The 25300-nt window shown below is 50.5% G+C and overlaps 1 protein-coding gene across 1 annotated transcript; it reads left to right on the top strand.

Annotated features, from left to right (window-relative positions):
- The first annotated feature begins 4016 nt into the window (after window positions 1-4016).
- On the top strand, window positions 4017-23646 carry LOC306767734 (MAP/microtubule affinity-regulating kinase 3-like). The gene is given in 19 exon segments (XM_079255831.1): window positions 4017-4519; window positions 6710-6898; window positions 6978-7031; window positions 7122-7170; window positions 7506-7571; window positions 7675-7745; window positions 7826-7882; window positions 8506-8640; window positions 11011-11112; window positions 11185-11304; window positions 19882-19981; window positions 20054-20166; window positions 20240-20363; window positions 20436-20614; window positions 20697-20794; window positions 21306-21471; window positions 21473-21579; window positions 21727-21771; window positions 21902-23646. Coding segments are annotated over 19 exon segments (2196 nt in total). The 5' UTR covers window positions 4017-4468; the 3' UTR covers window positions 22272-23646.
- The last annotated feature ends 1654 nt before the right edge of the window (window positions 23647-25300 follow it).

A 25300-nucleotide genomic window follows, 5' to 3' on the forward strand; every position in this document is an offset into this window, starting at 1 on the left:
CTGCTAAACTTCCTGTCCTGAAGTTTCACTGTCAGAGGAAACCTGCTCAGATTAAACCTGGATCAGGTGCAGGTGTCCCTCAGGGGTCAATCTTAGATCTCCTTCGGTTCTACTTTAAAAGCAGGTTCTGATATCTGACTGGGTTTTCAACTCTTCAGTCAGCTGATGTGTAATAGAACAATATCAATAAACATCCTTAACAAATTGTTTATTTTCTCTGATTCTTTCACCTGTTCAGACTTTTTATCTTTAAACATTTTCTTGAAAATCAACCGTACAAGAATCAGCTAAAAGGTGACTTATTTATAGATGCTGCAGCTCTGAGTAATAAATTGAAAGTCTGAATACATATTTTGTCCTCACAGCAGATGAAAACGGTTATTTCAGTTTGGTCAGCAAGCTGTTCATGTTGAGGATGAATGATGGCGACCAGAATAGACTCCAGCTGCATGCTCGTCTCTTCCAGGAAAACCACCTCCTCCTCCTCGCTGCAGATTCTTGAACACACATCAGACTTTGTAAGAGTTTCCATCTGAGGGAGTGGGACGCTCTCCAAACTCCTCCTGGAAAATTAGCTTCTGTGTTCAAGGAGAAAATCACCTCCAGATGGATCAATACACCTGATCGGGCTGCAGTTTTGTTCTTTGTAGCCTGTGAAAGGTGAGAGCTGACAGGAGGCAAAAGGAGGACACGCAGGTAAAAAAAAGAAAGCAGTGAGTACCAGACTCTGCTGCCCCCTGCTGGTTAAACACTGAACTGATAGAAACTGGTCCTCCAGACGATCCAGTCTGGTCCTTTAATGAATTTGGACAATTTGGAACAGACATAGAAGATATTAACAGATAGATATTAATGATAAATGTTACTATAATTCCTAATCTCTCCATGTTAGGCTGCTTTTTCTATGTTAAACATAATTTCCAATGCAGGAAGATAACTTGTTCTTTCACATCTGATTTAATGGATCTGACTTTAGTTGTTTAGGTGTCCAGGATTACTACATATATAATAAAATATACATAAAGAAGTTCTAGAACTTGAAAAATTACTCCAATCATAATGTAAAATACTGTATTTTTTGTTTCAGACAGTTGTCAGAAAATATTCTGCCATTTTTAAGCTCTGCTATGATCTGATGATAAATTATATGCATTTTAATAATATGTAATATTTAAAATAATAACATTAAATAAATACAAATAAAAACATAAAATAAATAGAAATGTAAAATTAAACAAATGTAAAGTATTATGTGCATGATACAAGTTTTTTTTTTTTTAACTATAAGCCCAAGAAAATATATTTGCATTTTACAAACTTTATTTATTTAAAATGTTTCATGGAAAAGATGCATAAATTAAAACTCATATAGTATATAAAATCTAGGAATGTACCATATTCTTTTGAGAAATTTTAATACATTTATTTAAATGCAAACATATTTTTTTTCATAAATAAAAAAAATCTAAATTCATCCATCCATCTTCTGCCGCTTATCCGGGGTCGGGTCGCGGGGGCAGCAGCCTAAGCAGGGAAGCCCAGACTTCCCTCTCCTCAGCCACATTTGCCAACTCTGCGGGGGGGATCCCGAGGCGTTCCCAGGCCAGCCGAGAGATATAATCCCTCCAGCGTGTCCTGTGTCTTCCCCAGGGTCTCCTCCCAGAGGGACGTGCCTGGAACACCTCACCAGGGAGGTCCAGGAGGCATCCTGACCAGATGCCCGAGCCACCTCACTGGTTCCTCTCGATGCGGAGGGGCAGCGACTCTACTCTGTTCTCCTCCCGGATGACCGAGCTCCTCACCCTATCTCTAAGGGAGAGCCCGGCCACCCTGCAGAGGAAACTCATTTCAGCTGCCTGTATACAAGATCTCGTTCTTTCGGTCACGACCCACAGCTCATGACCATAGGTGAGGGTAGGAACGTAGATCAACTGGTAAATCGAGAGCTTCGCCTTCTGGCTCAGCTCCTTCTTCACCACGACAGACCGGAGCAGACTCCGCATTACTGCAGACGCCGCGCCGATCTGTCTGTTGATCTCGCGCTCCATCCTTCCCTCATTCGTGAACAAGACCCTGAGATATTTAAACTCCTCCACTTGAGGCAGGACCTCACTCCCGACCCAGAGAGGGCAATCTACCCTATTCCAGCTGAGGACCATGGTCTCAGATTTGGAGGTGCTGATTCTCATCCCAGCCGCTTCACACTTGGCCGCGAATCGCTCAAGCAAGAGCTGGAGATCACGACCAGATGAAGCCAACAGGACCACGTCATCTACAAAAAGCAGGGACCCAATCCTGAGGCCACCGAGTTGGATCCCCTCAACACCTCGGCTGCGCCTAGAAATTCTATTGGTGATAAAGGGCAGCCTTGGCGGAGTCCAACCCTCACCAGAAACGAATCCGACTTACTACCGGCAATGCGGACCAAGCTCTGACACCTGTCGTACAGGGACCGGACAGCTCGCACAAGGGGGTCCAGTACCCCATACTCCCGGAGTACCTCCCACAGAAGCCCCCAGGGGACACGGTCGAATGCCTTCTCCGGGTCCACAAAGCACATGTAGACTGGTTGGGCAAACTCCCATGCCCCCTCCAGGACCCCAAAGAGGGTACAGAGCTGGTCCACTGTTCCGCGGCCAGGACGAAAACCACACTGCTCCTCCTCAAAATCTAAATATGCTTGTAAATAAATACATTTTTTTAAAAAAGTTTTGGGATTTGTAAGTTTGTAAGTAAAGTTTTTTCATTTTGAATACATAGAATAAAATATTCGGTGAAATAAATAAAATACGTAAATAGATTTAAAAAAAAAAGAATGTAAATGTGTTACTGATGTTTGAACAGAATTTTATCTTCTTAGTGTAATGTTTCTGTACATTTTTAGACTAAAATAAAATGACAATTTTAGTTATTCATTCTCGACTGTTGCACACCTGAAACCATAATCCTAGTCTCAGCAACACATCACTTCAGCATGATACTTCAGAGTCAGTAAATACTGCAACAGATGTCCATCTTTATCTCAGACCGCCCTGCTGTCAGACTGGATCAAGACCTCACCCTGGAAAACTAGTAGAAGCTTTTTTTTCATTGATCTTTTTATTTTTTTTAATATTTTCATAAATATTTTTAAATACATAAGGATTATAATTTTCCTCTTCATGATAAGTTATTGGTTGTAATATTATTTTTTGTTATCATAGCATAATTTTAAAGTATTGATAACTATGTTATAGGAGTTTTACATGTTAAGATAAAACATAAACATGATGTAAATATATATATATATATATATATATATATATATATATATATATATATATATATATATATATATATATAAATTTTTTTTTTTTTTTTTTCAATTTCAAATATACATACAAATTCAAATACAGATGCATAAGGGATGCCAGAGATGTACAAAGGGTAGTGAGAAATTAACAGAAAATAAGAATAAAGAATAAGTAACAGCAAAATAAAAAATAAAAAAAGTCTTGGGGTTTTTATTCATATGAAAGTCTTCTATCAGATTTTCACAGCATTCTTCTTTTTCATGTAATTTAGAGAAGAAAAATATTGATACAATTCTTTGTAAAAAAAAAAAAAATAAATAAATAAATAAATAAATAATAATAATTTTAAAAATAAAAAAATTTTTAAAAAATTCTGGGAATGGACTTCATAAATCTGTTTTTATGTATGAAAAACTTTCCAAGTATTACAATGGAGTTGACCAATTTATTGTGAGCATTGTGTCTTACAGGAAAACCATATAAAACATTCTTTTTCTGAAGGTCAGGAACAGGCAGAAATTTAGAAAGCCAATAGAATAGATCCTTAAAAAAAATTGGTGAATAATTTATATAAAATTTATATAAAATATTTGTCGGCTTAACTCCATACTGCTTGCCAATCACCCTAGCAACAGCAAACACTACCGCTCTGCCTAAAGAGCCAATCACATCAGACGTCTGCCACTACGTCACATCCCGTCAGACGCGGGGTGGGGTTAGTCCTCCATCTTGGCTCAAACCAGCCGAAGTGCTAGCTGAGTCTTTCTGGAGAGTCTGAGGTCCAGCTGAGCGGACCGGACCGCCGCCGACCGGACCGAACCTGGGCTCCCTTACGAAGCCGAGCCGACCCCGCGGCCAGCAGCCAGATCCGGACCTGTTCTGTCCCCAGAACCTCTCCCAGCCGGTGCTGCTAGCAGGCTAACTTAGCCGCCAAAGAGGAACTGTTGCTCCGGTTCCGTTTGGATCCATGTCTGTTAAAAACACCTGGAAAACAAGCCGAGCCGAGACGAACAGGGCCAGATAACCCTCCGGCAGTGTAGATCTGTTCGGAACCGACGATGCCGGATGGTAACCTGCTCGGGTAAAAAGCAGAGAAAAGTTCCGGCAGAACCGCAGGTGTTCCGGGCTGACAGGCGGCTTCATGAGCGGAGCTCCGGAACACTGAGCCGGGTAACATGTCCACCAGGACCCCCCTCCCCACGGTCAACGAGCGGGACACCGAGCAGGTGAGCACCAGAAATACTCACTCCAGTTAGACAAGTTCAGCACGTAACTGAAAAACACCTGGAAGTTGTCAGAAAGTTCTCCATCAGGACAGCAAACAAACAAACCAGACAAGTTTTATTTCATCTCAATATCAGCAGGTGAGCCTGACTCCTTCTCTGACAGCTGTGGACCTGTTCCAGGTGAGTCCAGGTACAGTTCCAGGTAGTTTCCAGGATTCCTGGGGACTTGGAGGTGAATTTCCAGGATCTGGTTCTGTGCTTGGAAAGTTCTCCTGGTTCCTGTTGAGGTTCTGGTTTAAAAAGCTTTAAAGCCTTGTGGGTTAAAGACTCGGACCTGGATCACAATCTGGTTTTCCCGGGTTAAGATGTCTCCAGGACCTCCAGTTGCAGGTACAGATGCTTACACCAGAACCAGTACAGGAGTCTTTGTGGAACATCTGCTGAGCTCTGAGGGTTTTCCAGGCATCCTGGACGTAGATCAAAGGTTCTGGTTCTGCTGAATATCTGTGGTCCACCCAGGAGGTTCTGGAGCAGTGAAGATGAAACTGGGTGATGGTCCTCTTAAAGCCCAAAGCCAGTTTTTGCTGGTTTCGTTCTGTATGTTCAATTTATGTGTCAAGCTATTTCTATTAGTTACAGTTGTTTATGTTGCTGTTTACTGACCCTCCTCATGAAACCAGCTCAGCTGCGTTTTTGGCCGCACTGTGGTTAAAATGCCGTCTTGGCTTTACTCCACCCCGAGAGGAGCGTCATTTTTCCTCTTTTCAGACACGCAGAACTTTCTGTTGGCTTGTTGATCTTCAGCTGTTGGTGATTGAATATGACTGTTAGTTACCTTCACCAGGACGGTGGCTACTCCAGAGAACGGGTCCTGGTCTAGTTTAGATCCGTCTGTCCGTTCCTCGAGTCGGACTGAATCGGGAAAACGATGCTTTAGTTTTCCTGCCTGGAATACCTGCCAGACCGACCGGAAACGTTTGGATCTCGCTGCGCTTGTGGAGTTTCCCACTTCTGAAATGAAAGACGACAAGAATCAGCAGGATGGTTTTGCAGGTTTTTGCGTCTTTATTAGGGGGTGGCAAATCGAATCGGATGAAATCAAATATCAGGATTTTTGCTTCACAGTTTTAAAAATCAAATTTTTTTTTCAAATAAATTCAAATAATCCATGATAAAAGTTTTTTTTGTCATTTTTATTGATCCTTATACTTGTCTTCTTGGGCGTTATAGCAGCAGAATGATGGTCTGGCTACTGGGTAGTTTGTTACTAATTAAAATCAAGAAAAATGACAGGTAAAAAAGTTTTTTATACATTTTGTTTTGTTTTCAATCTACAAAAATCAGCAATATGGAAGAATGGTGAGAATCGCAATTTAAATCGAATCGGCACCCAAAAAATCTGAATCGAATTGAGACAAAAGCATATCGTCACAGCCCTACTGGAGCCTGTAAAAAGACTGGGAGCACAGATGGTAAACGGGACAGAAATAATCGCGACTAATCATGACTAATTGACAAAATAATTTACAGATTAGTTGATTATTAAAAAAATCGTGAGTTGCAGCCTTATTTGAAATGAAGGAAATGATGAGCAAAAGCAAATTTTGTAGATTTTATTTGTTTTTAGTCTACAGAAATCAGAAACATCAAAAAATCGTGAGAATTGACATTTAAAACGAATAGGCAGCAAAAAAAAATCGAATCGGGACAAAAGTGTATTGTCACAGCCCTATAAAACATACTGGAGCCTGTAAAAAGAGCTGCGTCAACTGAAAGCACAGATAGTGGGCAGGACAGAAATAATCCTGACTAATCGCAATTAATTAATTGTGATTAATTGCGACTAATTGTGATTAATTGCGACTAATTGTGATTAATTGCAACTAATCGTGATTAATTGCGACTAATCGACAAAATAATTTGCAGATTAGTCGACTATTAAAATAAGCGTTTACTTGCAGCCCTAGTTGAAATGAAGAAAAATGATGAGGAAAAACAAAACTTCTGTAGATTTTTTTTGTTTGTTTTTAGTCTACAGAAATCATAAACATCGAAGAATCGTGAGAATTGATATTTAGATAGACCTCTCGTAAAATAAAGGTTAAATTTTAAAAAAAAAAGGGATTCCTGTGAGATGATCGTGGAGGAAACGCTGCGTTCAGGTGTTTTAACGTTGTGTCCGTTTCCCAGAATGCCGGGGGGGAAGATGGGCGTAGCGAGGCGGCGGCCCGCTCCGTACGTTCTGCTCGCTGTAAGAACTCCTTGGTGGCCACCGGAGACGGGTCGGCCCACGTGGGGAACTACCGGCTGCTGAAGACCATCGGGAAGGGAAACTTTGCCAAGGTGAAGCTGGCTCGCCACATCCTGACGGGCCGAGAGGTGAGACGCAGTGGATGCTGGGAAACGTCCCGCCGCCGGTTCTGAGCCGCCGCTAAGAACGGGTCTTTGTTTCTGACAGGTGGCCGTCAAGATCATCGACAAGACCCAGCTGAACCCGACCAGCCTGCAGAAGGTAGGCTGACGTGGGCGGTTCTGGACCCGGTCAGAACCAGAACTGTGTGTGTGTGCTGCGGAATAACATCCTGCTGTTTGTGTGTCTCAGCTCTTCAGAGAGGTCCGAATCATGAAGATCCTGAACCACCCCAACATCGGTGAGTCCAGCCGACCCAGATCACGCTTTCTGATCACCGGGTAGAACTGGTCTGGTTCTGGTTCTGGTTTCAGTTCTGGCTCTGGATCTGGGTCTAGGTCTGGTTCTGGTTCTGATTTCAGTTCTGGATTTGGATTTGGTTCCGGTTCTAGTTCTGAAACTCGTTGCGGATCTGGATCTGGATCTGGATCTGACTCTGGTTTCAGTTCTGGCTCTGGATCTGGTTCTGGTTTTGATTCTGGTCCTGTCGCCGGTTCTGGATCTGGTTCTGGTTTCGGTTCTGGTCCTCGTTCCGGTTCCGGTTCTGGTAACACACTGTGTGCTCTGTGTGTGCAGTGAAGCTGTTTGAGGTGATCGAGACGGAGAAGACCCTCTACCTGGTGATGGAGTACGCAAGCGGAGGTCAGACACCTGGACACACACACACACACACACACACACACACACACACACACACACACACACACACAGCTGGACTGAACAGGTGAGTCTCGTCTCTCTGCAGGTGAGGTGTTCGACTACCTCGTAGCTCATGGGAGGATGAAGGAGAAGGAGGCCAGGGCTAAATTTAGACAGGTAACCATGGTAACACAGCTGTGGAACCAGAGTGCCTCTGAGCCAGGCAGCAGAACTCACCGTCCTCCGTGTGTCCACAGATCGTCTCTGCCGTCCAGTACTGCCACCAGAAACGCATCGTTCACCGAGACCTGAAGGTAACTCACCTGTAGCCAGAATTCCCAGCTGACCTGAACGCATCACGACCAGTTCACAGAGAGCAGAACCACGGCGGTGCTGCTCCTCCAGGTTCTGCTGGAACCGGGTCAGGTCCAGGTTCTGCTGGAACCGGGTCAGGTCCAGGTTCTGCTGGAACAGTACAGGTGTGCAGGTCTCTTGGCGGTTCTGGTCTCATGTAGAACTGGCGTCCGGGTCAGCTGTCATAGCTGTTTCTGACCCGGCTCTGGGTCTGAACCGTTGCCATGTTTATTGTTTACATGTGACTTTAATACGGTTCCAGTTCTGTACTGCAGCGATCCCCAGTCCTGGTCCTCTAGGACCGGTGTCCTGCTGGTTTTCCGAGTGTCCCTGCTGCACCACACCTGATTCAAATCAGTGTGTATTTCGCAGACATGTGCAGAGCTTGTCTGAGTCTGGTGTGTTCCAGCAGGAACACTTGGAAAACCTGCAGGACACCGGTCCTCGAGGACCAGGGTTGGGGATCCCTGCTGTACTGGTTACGTCCCAGTTAGCATGATGCTAACTGCTACATTAGCTTCTGTTTCCTCCTCCTGACACCTCCTCTTACTCCTCCTAATACCTCCTCCTGCTCCTCCTGCAGGCGGAGAACCTCCTCCTGGACGCCGACATGAACATTAAAATCGCAGACTTCGGCTTCAGCAACGAGTTCACAGTCGGAGGGAAACTGGACACGTTCTGCGGGTCTCCTCCGTACGCGGCACCGGAACTCTTCCAGGTGAGAACCCGGCCAGGTGACTTAGCGGTTCTGTTCCCTGTCGGGTCGGCTGTCAGAACCTGGCCAGGCGACTTAGCGGTTCTGTTCCCTGTCGGGTCGGCTGTCAGAACCCGGCCAGGTGACTTAGCGGTTCTGTTCCCTGTCGGGTCGGCTGTCAGAACCTGGCCAGGCGACTTAGCGGTTCTGTTCCCTGTCGGGTCGGCTGTCAGAACCTGGCCAGGCGACTTAGCGGTTCTGTTCCCTGTCGGGTCGGCTGTCAGAACCTGGCCAGGCGACTTAGCGGTTCTGTTCCCTGTCGGGTCGGCTGTCAGAACCCGGCCAGGTGACTTAGCGGTTCTGTTCCCTGTCGGGTCGGCTGTCAGAACCCGGCCAGGTGACTTAGCGGTTCTGTTCCCTGTCGGGTCGGCTGTCAGAACCTGGCCAGGCGACTTAGCGGTTCTGTTCCCTGTCGGGTCGGCTGTCAGAACCCGGCCAGGTGACTTAGCGGTTCTGTTCCCTGTCGGGTCGGCTGTCAGAACCTGGCCAGGCGACTTAGCGGTTCTGTTCCCTGTCGGGTCGGCTGTCAGAACCCGGCCAGGTGACTTAGCGGTTCTGTTCCCTGTCGGGTCGGCTGTCAGAACCTGGCCAGGCGACTTAGCGGTTCTGTTCCCTGTCGGGTCGGCTGTCAGAACCCGGCCAGGCGACTTAGCAGTTTTGTTCCCTGTCGGGTCGGCTGTCAGAACCTGGCCAGGCGACTTAGGGGTTCTGTTCCCTGTCGGGTCGGCTGTCAGAACCTGGCCAGGCGACTTAGCGGTTCTGTTCCCTGTCGGGTCGGCTGTCAGAACCCGGCCAGGTGACTTAGCGGTTCTGTTCCCGGTCGGGTCGGCTGTCAGAACCTGGCCAGGCGACTTAGCGGTTCTGTTCCCTGTCGGGTCGGCTGTCAGAACCCGGCCAGGCGACTTAGCGGTTCTGTTCCCTGTCGGGTCGGCTGTCAGAACCCGGCCAGGCGACTTAGCGGTTTTGTTCCCTGTCGGGTCGGCTGTCAGAACCCGGCCAGGCGACTTAGCGGTTCTGTTCCCTGTCGGGTCGGCTGTCAGAACCCGGCCAGGTGACTTAGCGGTTCTGTTCCCTGTCGGGTCGGCTGTCAGAACCTGGCCAGGCGACTTAGCGGTTCTGTTCCCTGTCGGGTCGGCTGTCAGAACCCGGCCAGGCGACTTAGCGGTTCTGTTCCCTGTCGGGTCGGCTGTCAGAACCTGGCCAGGCGACTTAGCGGTTCTGTTCCCTGTCGGGTCGGCTGTCAGAACCCGGCCAGACGACTTAGCGGTTCTGTTCCCTGTCGGGTCGGCTGTCAGAACCCGGCCAGGCGACTTAGCGGTTCTGTTCCCTGTCCGGTCGGCTGTCAGAACCCGGCCAGGCGACTTAGCGGTTCTGTTCCCTGTCGGGTCGGCTGTCAGAACCCGGCCAGGCGACTTAGCGGTTCTGTTCCCTGTCGGGTCGGCTGTCAGAACCCGGCCAGGCGACTTAGCGGTTCTGTTCCCTGTCGGGTCGGCTGTCAGAACCCGGCCAGGCGACTTAGCGGTTCTGTTCCCTGTCCGGTCGGCTGTCAGAACCCGGCCAGGCGACTTAGCGGTTCTGTTCCCTGTCGGGTCGGCTGTCAGAACCCGGCCAGGCGACTTAGCGGTTCTGTTCCCTGTCGGGTCGGCTGTCAGAACCCGGCCAGGCGACTTAGCGGTTCTGTTCCCTGTCGGGTCGGCTGTCAGAACCCGGCCAGGCGACTTAGCGGTTCTGTTCCCTGTCGGGTCGGCTGTCAGAACCCGGCCAGGTGACTTAGCGGTTTTGTTCCCTGTCGGGTCGGCTGTCAGAACCCGGCCAGGCGACTTAGCGGTTCTGTTCCCTGTCCGGTCGGCTGTCAGAACCCGGCCAGGCGACTTAGCGGTTTTGTTCCCTGTCGGGTCGGCTGTCAGAACCCGGCCAGGCGACTTAGCGGTTTTGTTCCCTGTCGGGTCGGCTGTCAGAACCCGGCCAGGCGACTTAGCGGTTTTGTTCCCTGTCGGGTCGGCTGTCAGAACCCGGCCAGGCGACTTAGCGGTTCTGTTCCCTGTCGGGTCGGCTGTCAGAACCCGGCCAGGCGACTTAGCGGTTCTGTTCCCTGTCGGGTCGGCTGTCAGAACCCGGCCAGGCGACTTAGCGGTTCTGTTCCCTGTCGGGTCGGCTGTCAGAACCCGGCCAGGCGACTTAGCGGTTCTGTTCCCTGTCGGGTCGGCTGTCAGAACCCGGCCAGGCGACTTAGCGGTTCTGTTCCCTGTCGGGTCGGCTGTCAGAACCCGGCCAGGCGACTTAGCGGTTCTGTTTCCTGTCGGGTCGGCTGTCAGAGCTGCGCGTGTTTTTCAGGGGAAGAAGTACGACGGTCCGGAGGTGGACGTTTGGAGTCTCGGAGTGATCCTCTACACTCTGGTCAGCGGCTCTCTGCCTTTTGACGGACAGAACCTGAAGGTGGGTCGGACTCGGACGGGTTGGCGGGTTGATGTGGGAAGAGTCAGCAGCTGACTGTGTGTTGGTTTGCAGGAGCTCCGAGAGCGGGTTCTACGAGGAAAGTATCGGATCCCCTTCTACATGTCGACGGACTGCGAGAACCTGCTGAAACGCTTCCTGGTTCTGAACCCCGGAAAGAGAGGAACTCTGGAGGTGAGAACGTCGTTGATGTTAATAAAGTTTGTTCAATTTGAATTCTATTATTGTTTACAAGACGAATAGAAACAAAGTGAAGGAAGTAAACATCCTCATCCTGCTTCTAGCTGGGAACTATGGGACCAAACCAGTTTACATGTTTCAACCTGGATTAGAAACGCAGGAGGCTGATGTTTCTGATGTTTGACGCGTAAATAAAACCAGAGCAGTAAAAATAAACGTTGTTTCGGTCATTTCGTTCAACAGTTGAAACATGAAAAGGAAAGACAGTTGTTTATTTTCCATCCATCAACCCGTCCATCCATCCACCTTTCCATCCATCCATCCGTCCATCTGTCCGTCTATCCACCCGTCCATCATTCCATCCGTCCATCCATCCATATATCCATCCGTCTATCCACCCATTCATCCATCCGTCCATCTATCTGTCCATCAACCCGTCCATCATTCCATCGTCTATCCGTCTATCCCTCCATCCATCCATCCATCCATCCATCCATGCTTCTGTCCATCCATCCGTCCATCAACCTGTCCATCCGTCTATCCGTTCGTCCATCCATCCATCCATCCATCTGTCTATCCCTCCGTCCATCCATCCTTCTGTCCATCCGTCCACAGACATGTTGGTAACAAGTTTCCTCTAAATGAGCAAAAAGTGAAATAGTTTTACGGCAGGGTTTTGAAGCCTGTTGACTGAAACAAAGCGCGTGATGGACCACACCTCTCTCCCCCTCCTCCCCCTCCTCCCCCTCTCTCCTCCCCAGATGAACAAGCTAAATGAAAAATATCACCTTGTGGAAGCGACTCCTAGCGTTCATGTTGTTACTTAGAGAGGCTAGCTGTGAGTCAGACTGTAGTTCTCTCCACTAACCCAACCTGTTGACTTCCTGGCAGCGGGGTTTGTTTCGCCTGAAAATCTAAGAGGCACTGCTCTTTTTATTTCCACAGCGACTGGAAACGCACATAAACGAAGCTTCACATATATGTACAAAGATTGCCTATAGTGACAGACATCACACTCAAACACAAAACCAATGCTAACGGTTCTGTCCCTTTCTTAATCCAACGACTTTGCCAAAGTCCCTTGTTTCTTCAGAAATGATATTGGATTCTTGTCGTCTTCAGATAAAGGTTTTGTTCCGTTTTCCACCATTTTGATTAAAAAATACGCTGCGCCACTGTGTTGGGGATCAACAAAGACGTCCTGAACTGGTCCAGTCTGAGCTGTACCAGTCTCCGGCTGCTGGAAGGTAGCACAACATGCTGAATGCTCAGACTGGGACAGTTCAGGACCACTTTGTTCTTCCACCACCATGTAGTGCATCTGATGTGATTCTGGAGATAAAATCCACGTGAAAGACGCTCTGCCACGTGAAAGACGCGCTGCCACGTGAAAGACGCTCTGCCACGTGGAAGACGCTCTGCCACGTGGAAGACGCTCTGCCACGTGAAAGACGCTCTGCCACGTGAAAGACGCGCTGCCACGTGAAAGACGCTCTGCCACGTGGAAGACGCTCTGCCACGTGGAAGACGCTCTGCCACGTGGAAGACGCTCTGCCACGTGGAAGACGCTCTGCCACGTGGAAGACGCTCTGCCACGTGGAAGACGCTCTGCCACGTGAAAGACGCGCTGCCACGTGAAAGACGCTCTGCCACGTGAAAGACGCTCTGCCACGTGAAAGACGCGCTGCCACGTGAAAGACGCTCTGCCACGTGGAAGACGCTCTGCCACGTGGAAGACGCTCTGCCACGTGGAAGACGCTCTGCCACGTGGAAGACGCTCTGCCACGTGGAAGACGCTCTGCCACGTGAAAGACGCTCTGCCACGTGGAAGACGCTCTGCCACGTGAAAGACGCTCTGCCACGTGGAAGACGCTCTGCCACGTGAAAGACGCTCTGCCACGTGAAAGACGCGCTGCCACGTGAAAGACGCTCTGCCACGTGAAAGACGCGCTGCCACGTGAAAGACGCTCTGCCACGTGAAAGACGCGCTGCCACGTGAAAGACGCTCTGCCACGTGAAAGACGCGCTGCCACGTGAAAGACGCTCTGCCACGTGGAAGACGCTCTGCCACGTGAAAGACGCTCTGCCACGTGGAAGACGCTCTGCCACGTGGAAGACGCTCTGCCACGTGGAAGACGCTCTGCCACGTGGAAGACGCTCTGCCACGTGAAAGACGCGCTGCCACGTGAAAGACGCTCTGCCACGTGAAAGACGCTCTGCCACGTGAAAGACGCGCTGCCACGTGAAAGACGCTCTGCCACGTGAAAGACGCTCTGCCACGTGGAAGACGCGCTGCCACGTGGAAGACGCGCTGCCACGTGGAAGACGCTCTGCCACGTGGAAGACGCGCTGCCACGTGAAAGACGCTCTGCCACGTGGAAGACGCTCTGCCACGTGAAAGACGCGCTGCCACGTGGAAGACGCGCTGCCACGTGGAAGACGCTCTGCCACGTGGAAGACGCTCTGCCACGTGGAAGACGCTCTGCCACGTGGAAGACGCGCTGCCACGTGGAAGACGCGCTGCCACGTGGAAGACGCTCTGCCACGTGGAAGACGCGCTGCCACGTGGAAGACGCTCTGCCACGTGGAAGACGCGCTGCCACGTGGAAGACGCGCTGCCACGTGAAAGACGCGCTGCCACGTGAAAGACGCGCTGCCACGTGAAAGACGCTCTGCCACGTGGAAGACGCTCTGCCACGTGAAAGACGCTCTGCCACGTGAAAGACGCGCTGCCACGTGGAAGACGCGCTGCCACGTGAAAGACGCGCTGCCACGTGGAAGACGCTCTGCCACGTGGAAGACGCGCTGCCACGTGAAAGACGCGCTGCCACGTGGAAGACGCGCTGCCACGTGGAAGACGCGCTGCCACGTGAAAGACGCTCTGCCACGTGAAAGACGCTCTGCCACGTGAAAGACGCGCTGCCACGTGAAAGACGCTCTGCCACGTGAAAGACGCTCTGCCACGTGGAAGACGCGCTGCCACGTGGAAGACGCGCTGCCACGTGGAAGACGCTCTGCCACGTGGAAGACGCGCTGCCACGTGAAAGACGCTCTGCCACGTGGAAGACGCTCTGCCACGTGAAAGACGCGCTGCCACGTGGAAGACGCGCTGCCACGTGGAAGACGCTCTGCCACGTGGAAGACGCTCTGCCACGTGGAAGACGCTCTGCCACGTGGAAGACGCGCTGCCACGTGGAAGACGCGCTGCCACGTGGAAGACGCTCTGCCACGTGGAAGACGCGCTGCCACGTGGAAGACGCTCTGCCACGTGGAAGACGCGCTGCCACGTGGAAGACGCGCTGCCACGTGAAAGACGCGCTGCCACGTGAAAGACGCGCTGCCACGTGGAAGACGCTCTGCCACGTGGAAGACGCTCTGCCACGTGAAAGACGCTCTGCCACGTGAAAGACGCGCTGCCACGTGGAAGACGCGCTGCCACGTGGAAGACGCGCTGCCACGTGGAAGACGCGCTGCCACGTGAAAGACGCGCTGCCACGTGGAAGACGCTCTGCCACGTGGAAGACGCGCTGCCACGTGGAAGACGCTCTGCCACGTGGAAGACGCGCTGCCACGTGAAAGACGCGCTGCCACGTGGAAGACGCGCTGCCACGTGAAAGACGCGCTGCCACGTGGAAGACGCTCTGCCACGTGGAAGACGCTCTGCCACGTGAAAGACGCGCTGCCACGTGAAAGACGCGCTGCCACGTGGAAGACGCGCTGCCACGTGGAAGACGCTCTGCCACGTGGAAGACGCGCTGCCACGTGAAAGACGCTCTGCCACGTGGAAGACGCGCTGCCACGTGAAAGACGCTCTGCCACGTGAAAGACGCTCTGCCACGTGGAAGACGCGCTGCCACGTGAAAGACGCTCTGCCACGTGAAAGACGCGCTGCCACGTGAAAGACGCGCTGCCACGTGGAAGACGCGCTGCCACGTGGAAGACGCGCTGCCACGTGAAAGACGCTCTGCCACGTGAAAGACGCGCTGCCACGTGAAAGACGCGCTGCCACGTGAAAGACGCGCTGCCACGTGAAAGACGCGCTGCCACGTGAAAGACGCTCTGCCACGTGAAAGACGCGCTGCCACGTGGAAGACGCGCTGCCACGTGAAAGACGCGCTGCCACGTGGAAGACGCGCTGCCACGTGGAAGACGCGCTGCCACGTGGAAGACGCGCTGCCACGTGAAAGACGCGCTGCCACGTGAAAGACGCTCTGCCACGTGGAAGACGCTCTGCCACGTGAAAGACGCTCTGCCACGTGGAAGACGCGCTGCCACGTGAAAGACGCGCTGCCACGTGGAAGACGCGCTGCCACGTGGAAGACGCGCTGCCACGTGGAAGACGCGCTGCCACGTGGAAGACGCGCTGCCACGTGGAAGACGCGCTGCCACGTGAAAGACGCTCTGCCACGTGGAAGACGCGCTGCCACGTGGAAGACGCGCTGCCACGTGAAAGACGCGCTGCCACGTGGAAGACGCGCTGCCACGTGAAAGACGCGCTGCCACGTGGAAGACGCGCTGCCACGTGGAAGACGCGCTGCCACGTGAAAGACGCTCTGCGATGTGAATCTGTTGTTCCATCACACAAAGCAGAAGCGTAGTTCCACTTTATCGTCATTTAATCCGGTTGACAAACATTTACTTTGTGGTGAAAAGCTGCTGATTATCCTGCAGGAGGAGGAAACGTGTCACTGTACTTCCTCCTTTCACTTCCACGTTGTTGCATCGTTCTTCCCAGGCTGGTGAGGCGTCCTCCACAGCGACCGCTGGGTCATTTATTCCTCTGCAACCAAACAAATGAAACACAGATACCTTCATTAGGAAACACTCTTCCCCACCTGTTCTGTCCCGCCCTGATGCCGCATGGTGGCGGAGTGGGGAGCACTACAGCCTCGGCACTGGTCCAGTTTAGACTGGTACAGTTCAGGATCACTTTGTTTTTCCACCGCTTGCCTGACAGCTAGAAGGCCGCTGGTTTGAGCCCTAACTGGGGGGAAGTTTGAACAGTGGCCTTGTGTGTTTTAATGTTCTCCCTGTGTGTGTTCGGGTTCTTCCCGTTAGGGCTGCTCGATTATGACAATAATTTTAATCCCGATTATTTTGACTGAAATTGAGATCTGGATTATTTAACATAATTATCCAGTATTTATAAACAACGCTGCACGTCGTGGTGTTCTAGACTCCGTGTCGTGCATTATAACCGTCTAATGCACGGTTCCGAGTTGTTTAATCTGCTTTTACCGCTTATATAGGAACTATTTTACGTTGGCCTGGATGTAGTTTTTATGCCAAACAACCGCTGTCAGGCTGCAGCGCGTTTCTCTCATCCACCTGTTAAAAGACGGCTGATCTGAACCAGCTGGTTAACACGTTGCTATGGTAACGCCCTGTAACGGAAGGATATTACAGTGTTTAACTGGCCGAACTATGTATAGGAAAATAATGCAACCAGTTGTCACTGACAATGGTATAAACTATGTTTAGGTGAACTTCCACAACCTACTGCAGTTATTCTACATTGACCTGCAGCCGGAGCCGACTGAGACTGGCCGCCTGGGAGTGCTTTAGGACGGGAGAGGCTCCCGCTGCTCCTTCCTTACAGTAACTGCAGAACAATATGTGCCTTCAAGTCAGTCGCCAAAACACCAGAAAAGTCTCTAATAACTCCAGTAAAAGCTGCTAGATTTGTCGCTTTTAACAAAAAAAGTCTCCAGATTTAGTGAGAAAGTCGCCAAGTTGGCAACAGTGTCTGAATGAAAGCAAAGCGGCTGTGGGAGGAGTTTACAGCACAGCGCTGCAACGCCAGAGACGCTCGATTAGCAGCTGAAGACAGCAGGAGAGGAAACTGCAGAGAGAAAAATAATCACAGCCTTTTATTTTTATCATCGTTGGAAACCCAGATCATACTGAGATTAAAATCTGATTAATTGCCCAGACCTACTTCCTGTATTGTCCAACTCCCTCCCGCCCAGCTCGTGATAGATTAAAATGGGAGAAGAGATAAAACCTCCTTCATCTCCATGGAAACTTAGCGGACCTTCATGATTCATTTGAAACGGAGCCACAGGAGGACATGGTGGTTCAGCTATTGGTTCCTGGACGAGGTTTCTCTTGTCCTGCTGGTTTCTGGACGAGGTTTCTCTTGTCCTGCTGGTTCCTGGACGAGGATTCTCTTGTCCTGCTGGTTCCTGGACGAGGATTCTCTGGTCCTGCTTGTTCCTGGACGAGGATTCTCTGGTCCTGCTGGTTCCTGGACGAGGATTCTCTTGTCCTGCTGGTTCCTGGACGAGGATTCTCTGGTCCTGCTGGTTTCTGGACGAGGTTTCTCTTGTCCTGCTGGTTCCTGGACGAGGATTCTCTGGTCCTGCTTGTTCCTGGACGAGGATTCTCTGGTCCTGCTTGTTCCTGGACGAGGATTCTCTGGTCCTGCTGGTTCCTGGACGAGGATTCTCTTGTCCTGCTGGTTCCTGGACGAGGATTCTCTGGTCCTGCTTGTTCCTGGACGAGGATTCTCTGGTCCTGCTTGTTCCTGGACGAGGATTCTCTGGTCCTGCTTGTTCCTGGACGAGGATTCTCTGGTCCTGCTTGTTCCTGGACGAGGATTCTCTGGTCCTGCTTGTTCCTGGACGAGGATTCTCTGGTCCTGCTTGTTCCTGGACGAGGATTCTCTGGTCCTGCTTGTTCCTGGACGAGGATTCTCTGGTCCTGCTTGTTCCTGGACGAGGATTCTCTGGTCCTGCTTGTTCCTGGACGAGGATTCTCTGGTCCTGCTTGTTCCTGGACGAGGATTCTCTGGTCCTGCTGGTTCCTGGACGAGGATTCTCTGGTCCTGCTGGTTCCTGGACGAGGATTCTCTGGTCCTGCTTGTTCCTGGACGAGGATTCTCTGGTCCTGCTGGTTCCTGGACGAGGATTCTCTGGTCCTGCTTGTTCCTGGACGAGGATTCTCTGGTCCTGCTGGTTCCTGGACGAGGATTCTCTGGTCCTGCTGGTTCCTGGACGAGGTTTCTCTGGTCCTGCTTGTTCCTGGACGAGGTTTCTCTGGTCCTGCTTGTTCCTGGACGAGGATTCTCTGGTCCTGCTTGTTCCTGGACGAGGATTCTCTGGTCCTGCTTGTTCCTGGACGAGGTTTCTCTGGTCCTGCTGGTTCCTGGACGAGGATTCTCTGGTCCTGCTGGTTCCTGGACGAGGATTCTCTGGTCCTGCTTGTTCCTGGACGAGGATTCTCTGGTCCTGCTTGTTCCTGGACGAGGATTCTCTGGTCCTGCTGGTTCCTGGACGAGGATTCTCTGGTCCTGCTTGTTCCTGGACGAGGATTCTCTGGTCCTGCTGGTTCCTGGACGAGGATTCTCTGGTCCTGCTGGTTCCTGGACGAGGTTTCTCTGGTCCTGCTTGTTCCTGGACGAGGATTCTCTGGTCCTGCTGGTTCCTGGACGAGGATTCTCTGGTCCTGCTGGTTCCTGGACGAGGATTCTCTGGTCCTGCTTGTTCCTGGACGAGGATTCTCTGGTCCTGCTTGTTCCTGGACGAGGTTTCTCTGGTCCTGCTTGTTCCTGGACGAGGATTCTCTGGTCCTGCTTGTCCCTGGACGAGGATTCTCTGGTCCTGCTTGTTCCTGGACGAGGATTCTCTGGTCCTGCTGGTTCCTGGACGAGGATTCTCTGGTCCTGCTGGTTCCTGGACGAGGATTCTCTGGTCCTGCTTGTTCCTGGACGAGGATTCTCTGGTCCTGCTGGTTCCTGGACGAGGATTCTCTGGTCCTGCTGGTTCCTGGACGAGGATTCTCTGGTCCTGCTGGTTCCTGGACGAGGATTCTCTGGTCCTGCTGGTTCCTGGACGAGGATTCTCTGGTCCTGCTTGTTCCTGGACGAGGATTCTCTGGTCCTGCTGGTTCCTGGACGAGGATTCTCTGGTCCTGCTGGTTCCTGGACGAGGATTCTCTGGTCCTGCTGGTTCCTGGACGAGGATTCTCTGGTCCTGCTTGTTCCTGGACGAGGATTCTCTGGTCCTGCTTGTTCCTGGACGAGGATTCTCTGGTCCTGCTTGTTCCTGGACGAGGATTCTCTGGTCCTGCTTGTTCCTGGACGAGGTTTCTCTGGTCCTGCTGGTTCCTGGACGAGGTTTCTCTGGTCCTGCTTGTTCCTGGACGAGGTTTCTCTGGTCCTGCTTGTTCCTGGACGAGGTTTCTCTGGTCCTGCTTGTTCCTGGACGAGGATTCTCTGGTCCTGCTGGTTCCTGGACGAGGTTTCTCTGGTCCTGCTTGTTCCTGGACGAGGATTCTCTGGTCCTGCTTGTTCCTGGACGAGGATTCTCTGGTCCTGCTGGTTCCTGGACGAGGTTTCTCTGGTCCTGCTGGTTCCTGGACGAGGATTCTCTGGTCCTGCTGGTTCCTGGACGAGGTTTCTCTGGTCCTGCTTGTTCCTGGACGAGGATTCTCTGGTCCTGCTTGTTCCTGGACGAGGTTTCTCTGGTCCTGCTTGTTCCTGGACGAGGTTTCTCTGGTCCTGCTTGTTCCTGGACGAGGTTTCTCTGGTCCTGCTTGTTCCTGGACATTAACCTCGTCTTTCCTCTCCAGCAAATCATGAAGGACCGCTGGATCAACAGCGGTTCGGATGAAGAGGATCTGAAGCCTTTTGTGGAACCAGAGCTGGACATAAAGGACCAGAGCCGGATCGGTACGTATGCGCGCTCAGGTTGCCGTAGCAACACGAGCGACGACGTGTGTTGATGATGCTGTGTGTTGCCAGACCTGATGGTGGGAATGGGATACTCCAGGGATGAGATCAACGAGTCTCTCACCAAGATGAAGTACGATGACATCACAGCCACCTACCTGCTGCTGGGGCGTAAGGCTGCTGAGGTGAGCGGTTACCACGGTAACCACATCCCGCCAGGCTTCTACAGGAAGTGACAGGTGTGTGTCTGTCGCTCAGGTGGAGGACGCGTCTCTGCTTAAACCTCGTCCGATCAGCAGCTCCCAGTCTCCCGCTCACCTGCTGTCCCAGCGCACCTCCTCCTCCTCTTCGTCCTCCAAACAGAGGAGGTACAGCGACCAAGGTACAGCCCAGAACCAGAACCAGAACTCCCATACCAGAACCACAGCGACTAACCGCCTCCTCTTCCACTCAGTGTGTCCGGTCTCCTCGGCCGCTGCTAGGAAGAGTCCGGCGGCGGAGGGGGAAGCCAGGCAAGAAGGGGGTCGTGGGAAGTCCAGCCCCGGGGAGACCGCCAGCCCGTTGCTCGGCAACGCCAACAACCCCAACGTAAGCGACGTGCCAGAGCGCAGGAAAACAACGGCCACGCCCCCTGTGAGTATCTCTGACATGCAGGTAGTTGGGGTTAGGAGGGTGGGGTCTCCCAGCAGCCAATCACGGCCCGTCTCTGTTCCAGGCGTCGTCGTCCAGCATGACGAGGAGGAACACTTACGTCTGCAGCGAGCGGAGCGCCACGGACCGGACCTCGACGGTCCACAATGGCAAAGAGAACAGGTAGAGTCCACCACCACGCCCTCATCCCCCCTTCTGATCCACAGATATTAGGGGGGGGATCCAATCAAAAAATCGAAAACCAGGGTTTTTTTGCTTGACAATTTTTTTAAAAAAAATATTTTTTTTTTGTAAAAAAAAAAAAATTAAAAAAAATTTTTTTTTTAATTGATTTTTTTTTTCCAAATAAATATTGTTTTTTTTTTATAAATGAAAAAAATACATAATAATACAAACTTTTGTCATTTTTTATTGTTTTTATTGATCTTTTTATTTGTTTTCTTGGGCGTTACGGCAGCAGAATGATGGTCTGGTTACTCTGTTGTATATTTCCTCGATGAAATCAAGTAAAATGATAAGTAAAAGAAAATTTTGACTTTTTTTTTAATCTCCAAAAATCTTGAATCAATATGGAAGAAATATTTAAATTTAAATCAAATCAAATCAGGGGTAAAAAGCATATCGTCACAGCCCCAACAGAAATGTAACCCCGCCCCCCTCCATCTTTTCTCAGCTCTGCGAACACGACCACTCAACGCTCTGTGGGCGGAGCCTCCACTCACAGCGTCAGCAGTGGAGCCACGCCGCCGGACCGGCTGCGGTTTCCTCGGGGAACGGCGAGTCGCAGCACCTTCCATGGGGGACAACTCCGTGAGAGACGCACCGCCACGTACAACGGCCCCCCCCGCCTCGCCCAGCCTGTCGCACGATGCCACACCCCTCGCCCAATCACGGTCCAGAGGCTCCACTAACCTTTTCTCCAAGCTCACCTCCAAACTCACGCGCAGGTACGCTGGAGCATTGCATCATGGGAGCTGTAGTGTTCCATTCTTCTTTGTTTCTACTCTCCTTCTGCCCGTTGCCATGGAAACGCACGCTTTCTTCCTCCCTTTTTAATTTCCGTCCTACCTCTTTCCTTCCTCTCTTGCTGTCAGAGGGACATCAGAAGGGGAGAGAAATGGCCGACCTGAAGGGTCCAGGTGAGTCGGACAGGTGTGAGCAGGGTGCTGATTGGTTTGTGGGGTTTAGTTGGTCAGCCAATCAGAGCGGGGTTTGTGTGTCGGCTTCTGATTGGACAGAAAGTTTGTGTTTGTTTGTCTCTGTCTGCAGCCGTAATGTGACGCCAGATCAGAGGGAGGAGCCTGCATCTCCCGCCGCTCCTCACCTGAAGGAAGGAAAGCCGCGTTCCCTCAGGTTCACCTGGAGCATGAAGACCACGTCCTCCATGGAGCCCCTGGACATGATGCGGGAGATCAGGAAAGTCCTGGACGCCAACAACTGCGACTACGAGCAGCGCGAGCGCTTCCTGCTGCTCTGCGTCCATGGAGACGGGCACGCCGACAGCCTCGTCCAATGGGAGATGGAGGTGTGCAAACTGCCCCGCCTCTCCCTCAACGGCGTTCGCTTCAAACGCATTTCAGGAACGTCCATCGCCTTCAAGAACATCGCCTCCAAGATCGCCAACGAACTTAAACTGTAGACGCACAGGTACGGCAGGGACAGGTAGGCGGAGACAGGTGAGGGTGGAGGAAGACAGGTGTGGGACTGAAGTGGAAAGGTGTAGATGGACATGTGGTGGGCAGAAGGACAGATGGAGACAGAAATGGAAAAGTATTGACAGACAGGTGTGGGACAGAAGAACACCTGTCTGTCTTGACCTGAAAGACAGGTGGAGACGGGCAGGTGTGGGACAGAGACAGACAGGTGTAGGTAGGTGAGACAAGTGTCTCGTCTTGTTTGTTTCAGAAATGTTACCTCACAGGTTTCCTCTCTCTGATTGGCTGCAGCTGTCAAGGTGGTTTGATTGACGATTGGACACCTTGAACTCATTGATTAATGGTTCTTGATGCTTATGCAAAGGATCATGGGACTCTGAGTCCAGTGTTGCAACACTGGAACAGTTTTATTTTCAGAGTGTCTGCGGGTGTTGTGGCTCCGCCCACCAGCTCCTCTGGATGTGGGCGGAGCTACAGGACATGGGGGCGGGGGGGTGAGTCTGTGTTTGTGAATGTAAATAGTTTCTCACCTTGTTTTCATGTTGATTTTGTACGTGCGAGCCATCAGCTGATTGTCGGCTGGACCTCAGGCTCACCTGTGTCTCATTAAACACCTGAACACAGCAGAAGTTCACGTTCTTGACTCGGTCTGATCCGGACCGGTTCTGGTCCGTTTTCTTTCACCTGAAACACTAAATTTCATTTTAACATCTGGACCTGTTTCTTCACCGGAAACTCAGACCTGGAAGTTCTGCAGACGGTTCTGTTTTTATCGGTTCTGCTGGTTCGGACCGAGTCCACAGAGACATTGTCTCCATGGAAACCAGTATGGTAATTCATGCAGGGTTTGAACTGGACCAGGCAGAACCAGTTGGATCTGAAGAGATGTGTCCCACCAGAACAGAGACCGGACCATGTGACCCATGAAGCCTCGCAGCCTGTTTTCACCATCAGGTCGGAAGAAAAACCCGGTTGTTCTGGGTCAGAACCGGACCAGTCAGCTGAGCAGTAAATACTGAACTCTTCCTCAGATACCTCACTGGACTGTTCTGACCCAGTTACTGACCGACCAGCACCAGCTGGTTTGACACCAAACCTTCAGCTGCAGGTGAGGTACAAGTTGGTTCTGATCAGATCCCTGTGTGGACTGCAGGGTCCAAACTTCACCAGAACCGGTGGTTTGTTCACTGGTCAGCCAGTTCTGGTTCATTAGAATCTCTGCAGAACTCAGCAAGAGTTCAGATGCGATGAAAGCGGGTCTGGTTCGGTTCTGGGAGAAGGCCAAAAGTCCAAAGTGGCTTCGTTAGCACTTGGTTCTGACCCAGAACTGTGGAGTTCTGGCCCAGAATCCATCATTTATATGTGTACCGCCACCGGGGCCATCCAGACCGAACGGGTCAGAACCTGCAGGTGAAGGAAGCCCAGAGTTATTAGAGATGAACAGAACCGGTTACAAAACGGATCCGAATAAACACGAACTTCAGTTAAATCAGGCGATGATTACTGGAAATAAAGTTTCACCTGTCATTCTTTAACCATTCAACTCGTTTCATTCTTACATTCCTGAATGTCTGACTCATTATGTAAATGAGGGGGCGTGGCTTCAGTCACTTACAGCGATTTGATGAGATTACTTCAATAACATTTGTTTTTAACTGTACAGTATATGTGTATGAATGTGTAGACGTGTCCCTACCAGTGTCCATGATGCCCCACCTCGTCCCCATCAGCTGACTCGTTCTCTCTGTGCTTTTACAAAAAGTCCCGCTTGAAAAGCATTTCAGCTGATCTGATTGGCTCTGTGCTTTTGTTTCCTGCTAATCAGATCAGCTGAAAGAGCTAGCAGCGCTAACGTGGTTGTGTCTTAACGCCAAATTTCCAAACATAAGAAAATAAACTTGGTGTCAGGAGTTATTTCAGAGTCGGCAATAACTTAAAATAAATTATTTTCTCAACTTCTACTGAGTCATTAATAACAGTGACTCAGCATGTTTCGTTAGCATGAATCAGTATTTTTTTCAGTATACAGGCTCAAAGTTTCCAGGAAGAGATGCTGAATCAGGTGAGTTTTGTTTGTTACAAATCCCTACAGAAAACACATTCAATCGAAAATATATATAAATAAATAAACCCACTAATTTTACAAATTCTGTGCAACTGTAATGAGTCAAAAGGGTCATTTATTGATTTTATTATAAATATAGGGGTGATCAGAAACGCTGTGCTTGCAGCTGGAGCTTTTAATGGAGACATATTGTCTGTCATGGGATCAACATGTTTTGTCGGGTGATAAAGCAACGCGGCAGGAGAGGCAGGGTGACAGGTGAGGCCTTTACATGACAAAAAATACCTGAAAAAAATCGCGCTTCTCAGTGTTTTTTTTGTTTTTTCAGTAACGGACAGAAGAGACCGATGCATGTCCATCACACAGAGGTAGGTTAGTTCCTTTAAAAGATATTTATTGTTGTAAAAAGAGTTAATCACCAGAGCCGATATCTAAACCTCATCACACAACTGCAAAGACCTTAAACACCACACCGGTTTTCTATCCCCTTATCAGCATCTTTTCACTGTATTCAGCCCCAAAACACACAAAACTCTTGGAATCGAAAGTTAGGAAAACACTTTCTTCGACTTAAAACCCTAACAATTTTTTCCTGAAACACGGCACTGTTAAATCCCAGTTTTCTAAATGGACAAATACAGTAATATTAATGAAAACCATTGTGGGTTTTCAGGGTCAATCTTGGAGCGCTGCTGCTAGTTTTCCTGGGTGAATTAAAATCGTGTGATTGGTTGGCTTGGTTGAAATCACAAGAAATCCACACAGAAATCAGCATGTGTGTAAGTTTGCTTATATGATGACAAGTCCCGTGAAAAATCTGAAAGTTGTAGGATCCACTTATGTGTTGTGCCTAGCATCAAAATTATATAGATGAACTGCTGTCCACACTAACGAATGATTCAGCAAATTTTCTTAAGTCAATGTTTAAGAAAAGAATATATTAAAGAT

The sequence above is a fragment of the Telmatherina bonti genome (assembly GCF_933228915.1).
Source record: "Telmatherina bonti genome assembly, chromosome: 16".
NCBI lineage: Eukaryota > Metazoa > Chordata > Actinopteri > Atheriniformes > Telmatherinidae > Telmatherina > Telmatherina bonti.